Raw genomic sequence first — 12,463 nt, 5'->3', positions numbered from 1 at the left:
AAAACTTTCCTAAGATACCGTACAGCAATCCAGACCAACTCATGCTTAGAATAGCCTCATCAAAATCAATGGGATGAATTAATCATGGATAGTTTAAGCATCTATATTAAGCAGAGCTAGTTTGGATTAAGCTCAGAGATACTTTGGTTGCTTTGCCCCATTTTCAAGGAGTGGGGAATACAAAGTAGACTGAAATGCACCATCCAAAGTGGAGTTTCTCGAACACTGTGCTTTACTAGCAACGATAAGGACAACGAATACTAAATATTAAAGCAACGTTTCAGGAACAAAAGAGTGCCATAAGGAAAGTACAGATGGCTGTAGAATAAACACACAGACCAGAGCAATATTAGTCCCTATCACATACAATTTTGTTTACAAATCTGCTTTAAGGATCTGCCTCCTGCATAACTGATTTATATCTGGTACGTAGGGATAGGGGAGCAATAATACCTACCTCAACAGCATAGCAGAAATCTGCCCCGGCTGTAGCTGCCATCATAGACAAGAGTCCAGTGCCAGTCCCAATGTCTAGGACAATGGCTCTGTCTCCTCTTTCCTTCACTCTGTCCACTGCAGCACGAATACCCTGAAAATACTTTGCATTCTGTGGAAAAAGACAAACCTGACAGTTGCTTCAACAAGAGCAATGTTTGTTTAAATGTGAGACACATGCCCTCCAAGATTAATAAATTTGAATCTGCAAGCATTTAAATGTCGTAGGTTAAAAGGCATTATCTTTTCAGTGGATAATCAATATGCAGATCCATAAGATTTTGTTTGCAGTACACTTATTAGAAGCCTGATAAATTCAGTATGATCTCCATGATAAATGTCTGAAAACATTAAAGGGAGGAAAAGCTAAAGCTAAATACTATTCACAAGAATGCAGCCCCAGCACTTTAAGAACAACTGATATTCCCATTACTCTCTTTCCCAATCCTCTTTAAGTATTTCATTCTAAATAAAACTTTTAAACCCTCTAAATATTGGAATACACAGCAGCAGAAGCTTGGGATGCTTTGCTTTGCTTTGCATTGCTTTAAGAGAAATGGTTAGTTTGCCTATGATTTTTCATCCTTTTCCTGCCAACTCTTTTCAAATAGAGACACCTGGGAATTTGCAAGCATTTAAAGCCCGATACAGATGGACAAAATTCCCTTCAGGAAGTGATTTCTGACAGGCCTTTTTTATCCCTGACATCTTTTTTTAAAAAAATGTCACCTTCTTAAAAAATTAATTAAAGGAACAGCTACCAAAAAAAGCTAGTGAGATAATAAACACATTCCTTAGCTTTGTCAAGATTTAATTTTGAAACAGTTCATTAAAAAAAAACACTTTTGAGAATCACTGGAGGCTTCTTTTGAAGAATATTTAATCTTGCCATCTGAAAAGGAATTTTATTGAAGAAGAAAGCAGGGTACATGAATATCGCAGAAACCCTTGATAAGCAGATGGAATGTTCACAGAGGGTTCATTATCAAAATGCACTCATGACTAGACAGGATCCAAAGGAAATTAAATCAACTAACTAATGCATTTTAAAGTAATCTATGCTTTGTTTCTCCAAATTTAGCACTAAAACCTCACATCATTCTATTAAAATCAAATTAAAATAAAAGTGTTAGTCAAAATATAGTGTTGAACCACTGACTGTTTTCTACAAAAGTCTAGTTATCTTGCTCAATTCTCCATCAAACAAATAACCTCGAAAAGCCAACATCAAAGCATTTGTTTTTTACACTTGCAACAACAGTACACAGCTGAATTTCTCTCTTTAAAATTCTATGCTGTCTTAAAGCAGCAACTTATACAAACAGGAAATGCCTTGATCTCATATTCATGATGGTAAGAAAATAGGAACTGCTGGCAAGATTGATCTCAAGGGGCTATCACAGAAATAATATAAAATGCAGCTGAAAGACCACAAACTCTTAAAAATAAAAGTGTTATAAGTTTTCCCTTAAATAATTTTGGACCCACCAGAAATGTGTCACCGGAAAAGGGAGAAAGACCCTGTGGCTGTGACACTGAAGTCACTTCCTTGAGAAAGGACTTCTGGGAAGAGATGTGTTGCACCACACAGCAGTTGGCAAGAATGTGTTTGCTAATAGTCTCACAAGCCTGATCAGGAGAGCTTTAAACTAAATCCGGAGGGGTAGAGAGACAATACTACAGACAACAGGGGAACACCTGGTACCAGGAATAATAGCTTCACAGGAAACTGAGGCGGCGCTACAAAAACCTGCTAAAGGGGCAAGAAACTGCAAGAAGGAAGCAGTTGGAAGGAATGACTCATGGTTTCAGTTGTGTCTATACTAATGCAAAGAGTATGGGAAACAAGCAAGACAACAGCTTCACGTTACAAGAAAGAAAATTCCAACTACACTCACGGGGAAATGTGGCATTATCTCTTAATCAAATGAAATTTTAACATGTGGCATGATAAAAGTCTGTAATTTTGTCAGGACAAGTTATTTGTTGTTTACTGTTTTAGCAATGTTTTCTCAAAAATTATCTTCTATACCATGAAAATAAATAAAAACATTATTTTAAAAAAGAAGAATGTTCTGATAATATGAGCTGCTCAACAGTGGAATGGAATGCCTCCAAGTTTTGGAACCTAGAGGAATTCTCCAAGTTTTGGAACCTAGAGGAAAAGGACTTTAAGATCGTCTCAGCTTTCAGACTTGGAAGACTAGTAAAGAAAGAGAAGCCCAGAGACTGTTTGATAACACTGAGATCAAAGGAGGAAAGGGATAAGATTTTGGGCCTACACTACGGAAAGTCACTGGACATTTTGGATAAAAGAATTGAAATTTACAAAGATATTCCTAAACAGCTGTTGGACCTTAGATCTGACTATTTGGAACTGGTCAGACTGCTTAGGGGCAACTCAATTATCTTTAGGTGGGAATTTCCCCAAGGATTATCCTTTACTTTCAGAGGGAAGAAGGTGAAAATTAGACCATTGGAAGATAGAGACAAATTCTTGACTGCATACGGAGAGGACCTCCAAAAAGGAATTGAACTACCCTTTGGGCCTGGAGCACCGGCGGTACCGGCACCCTCGGAACCTGAAGATCCAACGAATAAGATACCACCCCGGGAAGAATAACCAGATTATTTCAGGATGTCTCTGCAACTTTTGAGCTGGAATATAAACGGCTGCAACATCCCGGAAAAAGGAGGAAAATATTTCACATATTAAAAAAAGAACAATTGGACATTATTCGCCTGCAAGAAACACATGTGACTAGGCTCCACAGAAAAGTGTTAATAAATAAAAGACTTGGCCAGGAATTTATATCTTCGGATAGAGTAAAGAAGAGAGGTGTGGTGATATATGCAAAAGAGAGCCTGTCACCCAAATTCTTATTCAAAGATGAACATGGAAGAATTTTGGCAATTGAGATACAATATCAAGGAGAGAAGCTTTTGATATTAGGAATCTATGCACCAAATGAGGGGAAATCGGAATTTTATAAGAAGTTGCACGAGACCATGCTGGATTATCTGGATTACAACAACATCATTATGATGGGAGATATGAACGGGGTCGTATCAACTAACATGGATAAGTCACAAAGCCAAAATGTTACAAAAGACGGCAGACTACCAAAGACTTTTTTTTAAATGACAGACAATATGGATTTGATTGATATCTGGAGGACAAAGAACCCCTTGGGAAGAGAAGGAACATTTTTCTCTGAAGCCCAACTGACTTGGACAAGAATCGACCAAATATGGATATCTAGAGGTGGAAATCTGCCCAAAGACCTGCTCCGACCACAATGCGATTAAGATGGACATGACACTATTACCAACCGGCTCCTTTAGATGGAAGATGAATGACAATCTGTTTAGAGATCAGGAGATTTCTAAGAAGGCCCAAAAAGTTTTAAAGGATTATTTTGAGATAAATATGACCACTACGGTGGAAAAAAGAATCATCTGGGATGCAAGTAAGGCCGTGATGAGGGGGTTCTTGATACAACAAAATGCTGTAAAGAAAAGGTCACAAAATGAGAGGAAAGACAAAATCTTGGAGAAAATTAAAGAATTAGAGAAGAAGTTAAGATCAAATCCGAAGTCACAGCCGATTCTGAGAGAAATTAAACTTCATCAAGCACAATATTCTAAATTGATAAACCAGGAAATAGAGTGGAAGATTAAATTAATGAAACAAAAAACTTTTGAATTGGCGAATAAATGTGGAAAACTGCTAGCTTGGCAGTTGAAGAAGAGACAAAAGCTAAACACAGTCACAAATTTAGAGATTGAAGGAAGAAATATTCAGAACCCGGTGGATATTAGAAAGTGTTTCCAGAGATACTTTAAAAACTTGTATACCCAAGGGCCGCAAGATGAGATTGGGATTAAACAATTTTTGGAAAAAAACGGTCTACCAAAATTGTCACAAGGAAATAGATCAATCCTGAACTGCAAAATAACACGACAAGAGATTGAACAAGCCATTCAGAACTTGAAATTGGACAAATCTCCAGGGCCAGATGGGCTGACCTCCAAGTACTATAAGACATTAAAAGACTATTTGATACAACCACTGATGGAGGTCAGCAATGAAATTATGGAGGGGAAGAGGGCGCCAGAATCGTGGAAGGAAGCCTTCATCACATTGATACCAAAAACGGAAGCTGAAAAGACACAACTTAAGAACTATCGTCCCATCTCTCTTTTAAATGTGGATTACAAAATATTTGCAGACATTTTGGCAACTAGATTTAAAAAAGTTCTAAATGAAGTAATTCACAAGGACCAGGCGGGCTTTCTCCCAGGTAGACATTTGTTTGCCAACACAAGGAACATTATTGACATTCTAGAACTTTTGCAAACAGTAAAGGTAAAGGTAAAGGTACCCCTGCCCGTACGGGCCAGTCTTGACAGACTCTGGGGTTGTGCGCCCATCTCACTCAAGAGGCCAGGGGCCAGCGCTGTCTGGAGACACTTCCGGGTCACGTGGCCAGCGTGACATCGCTGCTCTGGCGAGCCAGAGCCGCACACGGAAACGCCGTTTACCTTCCCGCTGGTAAGCGGTCCCTATTTATCTACTTGCACCCGGAGGTGCTTTCGAACTGCTAGGTTGGCAGGCGCTGGGACCGAGCAGCGGGAGCGCACCCCGCCGCAGGGATTCGAACCGCCGACCTTTCGATCGGCAAGTCCTAGGCGCTGAGGCTTTAACCCACAGCGCCACCTGCAAACAGACATAAACACAAAAGCAGTATTAATTTTTATTGATGCGGAGAAGGCCTTTGACAACATCTCCTGGAAATTTATGAAGGGAAATCTAAAAGAAATGGGAGTGGGACGGGGGTTTGAGAATGGGATTGATGCAATATATTCAAGAACAAAAGGCTAAACTGATAGTTAACAATGTGGTTACAGAAGAGTTTAAAATCGAAAAAGGAACAAGACAAGGCTGCCCTATTTCCCCATTGTTATTTATTTCGGTTCTGGAGGTGTTGCTGAATATGATCAGAGGGGACCGGTGGGTGGAAGGAATTCAGGTCGGAGCCAAACAATATAAACTCAAAGCTTTTGCAGATGACCTAGTTCTGACCCTGCAGGAGCCAGAATCTAGTACGAAAAGAGTATTACAATTGATTCATGACTTTGGTCGGGTGGCGGGATTTAAATTAAACAAACAGAAAACTAAGGTATTGGGAAAAAACTTGACGGATGCAGAGTCGGAACGGTTTCAGAGAGAGACAGAATTAAATGTGGTTAAAAAAGTAAAGTACCTAGGGGTAAACATAACAGCAAAAAATCTGAGTCTGTTCAAGGATAATTATGAAAAATGTTGGTCAGAAATTAAGAGAGACTTAGATAGTTGGACAAAATTGAAACTTTCTTTGTTAGGCCGAATTGCTGCCATTAAGATGAATGTATTGCCAAAAATGTTGTTTTTGTTCCAAACACTACAGATTGTAGACAAGACGGAGTGCTTCCGGAAGTGGCAGAGAGATATTTCTAAGTTTGTCTGGCAGGGCAAAAAGCCCAGAATTAAGTTTAAGATATTAACTGATGCGAAAGAGAGAGGGGGCTTTGCCCTGCCGGACTTAAAGTTGTACTATGAGGCCGCAGCTTTCTGCTGGCTAAAAGATTGGCTACTTCTCGAGGACACTGACGTATTGGATCTGGAAGGTTTTAATAATGCTTTTGGTTGGCATGCATACTTATGGTATGATAAGGTTAAAATCAATAAGGCCTTCAAAAACCATATTGTCAGGAAAGCAGTGTTTAATGTCTGGACAAAATATAAAGACTTATTGGAAAATAAAACTCCGAGATGGCTATCGCCTCTGGAAGCTAAGGCCCGAAAAAGACTCAATATGGAGGCCAAATGGCCGAAATATTGGGAAATTCTAGAAAAAGACGGAGACAATTGGAAATTGCAGAGTTTGGAGAAAATGAAGGATAAAGTGCGAGACTGGTTACACTACGCTCAGATTAAGGAAGTTTTTAAAAATGATAAAAAGTTAGGGTTCCAGGTGGAGAAATCGAAATTGGAAACAGAATTGTTAGAACCTAAGACTAAGGTACTTTCAAGAATGTATAACTTGCTGTTAAAATGGAACACACAAGATGAAATGGTTAAATCGGCTATGATAAAGTGGGCACAGGACATTGGGCACAATATTATGTTTGAGGACTGGGTAAGGTTGTGGACCACTGGGCTGAACTTCACTGCATGTAATGCTTTGAAGGAAAATATAATGAAAATGATATATAGATGGTACATGACCCCAGTTAAACTTGCCAAAATATACCATTTGTCTGATAACAAATGCTGGAAATGTAAAGGAAATGAAGGAACATTTTTTCACCTCTGGTGGACATGCCCTAGAGTGAAAGCCTTCTGGGAAATGATATATAATGAGTTGAAAAAGGTATTTAAGTATACTTTTCCCAAGAAACCGGAAGCCTTTCTCTTGGGTATGGTCGGCCAGATGGTGACAAAAAAGGATAGAACTTTTTTCCTGTATGCAACAACAGCAGCAAGGATACTCATCGCCAAGCATTGGAAAACTCAAGATTTACCCACACTGGAAGAATGGCAGATGCAACTGATAGACTATATGGAACTGGCTGAGATGACCGGCAGAATCCGAGACCGGGGAGAGGAGAGGGTTGAAGAAGACTGGAAGAAATTTAGGACTTATTTACAAAAATATTGTAATTTGATTGAATGTTAAGAAGGATGCTAGATCATAAATAATTGACCACCACTAAACTAGATGGAATTAGGACGATAAGTAGATTGAGGAAAATATAAACCATTTGGAGAACTATTAGACTATATTTAAAAGAATGGGACCTAAGAATATAAACAAGATGACAATTTGCTGGTTAAAATTTAAGACGATGTAAGTGGGAGCGGGAGATGTGAGGGAGTCCAAAGAGGTTTTGAAAATATGTTATGATATATGCTATATTGTTGATTATTTTTGCATTTGTATTTAAAAAATCTTAATAAACATTTATTAAAAAAAAAAGGAATGCCTCTCCTTCATTGGAGGTTTTTAAGCAGAGGTTGGATGGCCCATCTGTCATGGATGCTTTAGTTGAGAATCCTGCATTGCAATGGGTTGAACGGGATGACCCTCAGGGTCCCTTCCAACTCTACAACTCTTTCATTCTATGATACTATAAGCCAGTGGAACAAAGTCAAGGTAATGGAAGCTAATAAGGCAACTTTCAGAATCCCAACAATCAACTTTTAAAAAAAGAAAACAACAATTACTTACTCTGTCTTTGTCATTCAACATGTCTGCATAACATGACCTGTAAGAGAGTTCATATTACAGATCAAAAACAGTTCAGACAAACAGGACCAGTGTTACTATTAAAATATGCAACCAACAAAGTGCTGTGCAACTGAGGATGCTTTCTCCTTCTGTGGGCTTGACAAATGGTGAGTCATCCCTTTAAAAGTTATTACCAGCTATTCACAAGAAGATGAACCTTAACTGCAGGAAACTAAAGGATGAAATCCTATGGAAACTTACTTTGGAGTAAGTTCCCTTGTGCTGCGTGGGATGTACTGCTGAGTACAAAGGCATAGGGCTAAGGTGTAAGATCCATGCTATGTTAGGGTTGTTGCTATATACTACTAGGATTTTGTTTTCCCCACTTGAACTGCATACAGTTAAAGTCCAGGACAACAAGGCTGTAGCTTCTGAAGGAGAGTCAGGAGATAGCCATAGAGTATAACACATGGGATCCTGCAACAAGCTCAGATTAAATGTGCATTTTTTGTTTTCTTCAGTTCTAGACTATCAATCCTATTTTAAAAGGAATGAGGAATCAATACCTTTATTTTAGAACCAACCGAAAAAATAAATCACAGAGTAGTGAGCTATTTTCTGAGTTTTGAAGAACTTTTATCAGAACTTAAGAAATGCCCTGCTGACTTGGACTAAAGTCTTATCTAGTCCTGCATTCAGTTCTCAGATGGGGTGACCAGATGCTTATAGGGCACTACACGAAAGACACAAGTGCTATTGCACTCTCCTGCTCATGATCCCCAACTAACTGTATTCAGAGACATACTGCCTCAGATATTCATGATGATACTCTGACACAACTATCATGACTAGTAGCCATTAACAGTCTCATCCTCCCATGATTTAAAACAAAAAGGTATGCATGCATGAGAAAGAAAGGTAGGGGCAAATGTTCCTTGTCACATGTCAGAGTCTTAAAATAGTAATTTAAGAAGCTTTTCAAAGAGTAAGTAGATTGATTAGAATGTGACGAGTGCCAAAGGTCACAGGTTGCACCAAGGGATGCTGGCACAAAGAACCAATCAGCACTTCCTCCTTGGAAATATAAAAAAGTTATTTGAATCCATCTTTAGCACTGTATTGAACTCGAGTTCCTTGTTAAACAAACAAAAACTTTATGATGTTATTAGATATCTTTTTTCACTCTTGCATTCAAGTTTCATTTTCATCACAGTTTTTTATCAGATTTTTATTCCCCTTCCCCCCAAGAGCTCGGGTAGCACACATATCCCCACTGCCAGTCTCACAACGATCTGGTAAACATGCTAGGCTGAGCCCAACGCCAACCAGTATGCTTATGTGGCTGCACATTGATTTGAATCCAGGACTCATCAGGTCTAAATCCAACATGTTGGAGTACACACTGGCCTGTCACAATAATGCATGAAATAAAAGCCAACTCCCACTATACCTTGCAATTTCCTGATGATAATCGTAGTTCTCATCTTCCTCCAACCACTCCACTGCTCCAGTGGTTGGATTGGCTCTTCCACAAAAAACCTTCATTCTTGCCCTGGTTTGTTGTTTTGAGGAAAGCTTTTATTCAGATGATCTCTAGCTTTTGATTCATTATCAAAAAACTATGGCAAAAGGAAAGAAGTTACCATTTAGAAGGAGATAAATTATTTTTAGGTGTTGTTTTATTGATATTATTATTTGCTGTTGAGTTGCTGCTGCTATGGCTTTGTGGTGAAAATTAGAGTATTGCTTTGTATAATTGCTTATCTATTAATTGTTAGCCATCCTGAGCTCCAGATTAAAAAACAGCAAGATATAAGAATCTTGAACGCATAAAATAAATGCTGTTGTTAACAAAACTAAGCCTTGAATGCTTCTGCCATAGGAATTTGCCATGTGCCATCATAATGCATTACATGAGGTTTAGTGGCTGCATTTGTAAAGCAGTATGCATGTGTATGTTGGAAGTGAATGACACTCCAAACTGCAATGTAAAAATGATGCTGTTTTAATGCAGAAGTATGTAATGGTGACCAAGCTATTCCTGTGTAAATAAGGCAAACAGGTGAGACCTGAACCAAGCATCTTACTTCAGTCAATCAATTCCTGCTATCTTAGTCAGCCTGCTCCTAGTTGTAACTCCTGGTCAGGACTAGAATCTGGTATGTTGTATCTTTTCCAAGTTTAGACACATAACCATTGATCTTTCGGACAGTTTCTTAGCTTGTGCCAGAGGGGAGGACAAAGTGAGAATTCTTTGTAGTGTGAAGAAGGAAAGGACATAGGACTCAATCTGATTTATCCATTTTGCTTCCACACATTTTATTTACTAGTTCCTACTTCTACCAGGTGGGACGCAGGTGGCGCTGTGGGTTAAAGCCTCAGCGCCTAGGACTTGCCGATCGAAAGGTCGGCGGTTCGAATCCCTGCGGCGGGGTGCGCTCCCGCTGCTCGGTCCCAGCGCCTGCCAACCTAGCAGTTCGAAAGCACCCGAGGGTGCAAGTAGATAAATAGGGACCGCTTACCAGCGGGAAGGTAAACGGCGTTTCCGTGTGCGGCTCTGGCTCGCCAGAGCAGCGATGTCACGCTGGCCACGTGACCCGGAAGTGTCTCCGGACAGCGCTGGCCCCCGGCCTCTTAAGTGAGATGGGCGCACAACCCCAGAGTCTGGCAAGACTGGCCCGTACGGGCAGGGGTGCCTTTACCTTACTTCTACCACTGTTGAAACATATTAACACATCATGTTACAAATATTTACCATTATTGCAAAAATACATTCCAGGGGGAATCAGTTGCAGCAAAAGAGTTTAAGGTACTAAAAAACTCTTTTGTTGTAAAATTAAGGTACACTATAGCCACATACTGTAAACAATCTAATATGCAATACCAAATACAACAGTCTTAGACTTGAGCACAAGAGCACCCCCGCTTCACATGGTTTCCAGCCACTGGTATTCAGAAGCATTGCTGCCTCCAACTGTGAAGGCAGAGCTGAGCCATCATGGCTAGGAGCCATTGATACCCCTCTCCTCCATGAATGTGTCCAGTCCTCTTTGAAAGGTATCCAGCTTAGTGAACTTCACCGCTTTCTGTGGGAGAAACGCCATAGTTTCGCTATGTGCTGTATGAAGCAGCACCTCCTTTTATCCGTCTCAAATGTTCCAATTTCCAGTTTCATTGGATGTCCAAAGGATGTTAGACGGAAAGACTCTGCATGTGCACATTCAATCCTTGCCCTTATGTTCTCTTTTTGGAGGGAGGGAAGCTGGCTTCATTCCCTGAGGTGAAACTCTGCATATCCTCATGACCATTTCAGTCTTAGGTTCTTTTGGGGGGGGGAGGGGGGAGATAAAGAGGATGGCTTCTTTCCCTGTGGGGAACTCTGCACATGCTCCTGGATCTTTTTGTCTGAAGAACTACCAGCTATGAACTACAGGTACTAGCCCAAGTTTGCTTTCTCTCCCACCTTCCTTCCTTCAATTCTTCCTTCCAATCGTTCACGTATCTCAGATTGCGAGTCCGAGAGCAAGGGCTGATCTCTGGAAGGGGCTCTGGGAGCCCGCCTTAGTGTTTGGTTTTTTTTGGGGGGGCGACGCTTTTAAATGAATAAATGAGAATGAACTCTAGACATGCTCAGGAGCCCCCTTGGCCAGGACTTCTGCGCAGGAATGCACAAGAGCTTCCTAATTAGGACAGAGTGCGCTGCTGAGCCTCCTACGCTCTACTTGAGGGTCGTCAGCTCGAGGTTACCCCCGCAAAAACCAGTCAAGCCTCCCCACCCGCCTCTAACGGTCACTCCAATACCTCACCTTGCCTCCGCCTGTCAGTCAACGCTCGTCTCACGCGCTAGGCGCCGCCATCTTCCCAGGATGCAACGCTCAAAACGGGAAATAGCGGGGGGGGGGGAGGTACCCACCTTTACTATTTACCGCGGCTTTCACCGCACACCATAGAGAGAAACAGTAAACAATTTAATCACTTCCGGTTGCTATTAGATGCCTCCGTGTGCAGGGCATGATGGCAGCAGAAAGCTAAATGGAATACAGAATAAATATTTTAAATGAATATCCCTCATTTTCTAAAAAGCTCAAGAACCGCAGCGAAAAAGAATATAACAAGTACAGTGGAAATATAATCAATCGATATGCATGAAAAAGAACCCTTTTTATGGAGAAACGGATTCTCTTTATAATGCACTAGGGAAATAAGATTCAGGATAGTGTGAACTCGCTTGCGTTGGCTGGAAGCTTGTAATATTGATAGGTTATACTTGGTTTTGGTACGGAAATTCGTCGTGCTATGCAGATATCCCTTTTATTTCTGGCGTTTGTTACTATGATACTCCACTGAAAAGCGGGAGAGAACTAAAAGCATCAATGTAAGATTTATATAACATAATGTCAGGTACAATGTAATGTTACGACATTACGGCCACGAAGCTCACTAACCTCTCTGACTATTATTTTTGCTATTTGTTAATTAATTCTACCCAAATAAAACGATTCCACCCTTCTTGTCCCGCGCATGGAACCACGCGTTTTATTTGATAACCATGAAGACTGGGCCCTCGGGATGAACGCTGCCTTTGCGTCATCCGGGAGGCGGAGCGACGAGCACGAGCCAAAAGGCTGTGACGTCAACGAAGGAGGTTCGGATATGCGTAGAGAAAGGGAGAAGCAGCGCGTAGCTTTTCTCCC

General features: G+C 40.6%; 1 protein-coding gene across 2 annotated transcripts in view; it reads right to left on the bottom strand.

The window, feature by feature from the left end:
- PRMT7 (protein arginine methyltransferase 7) overlaps positions 1-11,689 on the bottom strand; it is a 28,370-nt gene extending 16,681 nt beyond the window's left edge. The window contains exons 1-4 of one of the 2 annotated variants that reach the window (XM_079988283.1): positions 11,576-11,689; positions 9,220-9,388; positions 7,770-7,806; positions 458-607 (exon numbers count right to left, since the gene is read on the bottom strand). In XM_079988283.1, coding sequence (XP_079844409.1) covers positions 458-607; positions 7,770-7,806; positions 9,220-9,314 — 282 coding nt within the window. In that variant the 5' untranslated portion in view covers positions 9,315-9,388; positions 11,576-11,689. Of the gene's footprint in view, positions 1-457; positions 608-7,769; positions 7,807-9,219; positions 9,389-11,232; positions 11,526-11,575 lie in introns of those variants that run through there. The other variant, XM_079988284.1, reaches the window with a different exon arrangement.
- Positions 11,690-12,463: the final 774 nt, after the last annotated feature.

Source organism: Podarcis cretensis (genome assembly GCF_951804945.1).
Source record: "Podarcis cretensis genome assembly, chromosome: 8".
NCBI classification, from domain to species: Eukaryota; Metazoa; Chordata; class Lepidosauria; order Squamata; family Lacertidae; genus Podarcis; species Podarcis cretensis.
The sequence above is the reverse complement of the archived record's forward strand: the minus strand, read 5'-3'. Positions and strand labels throughout refer to the sequence as shown.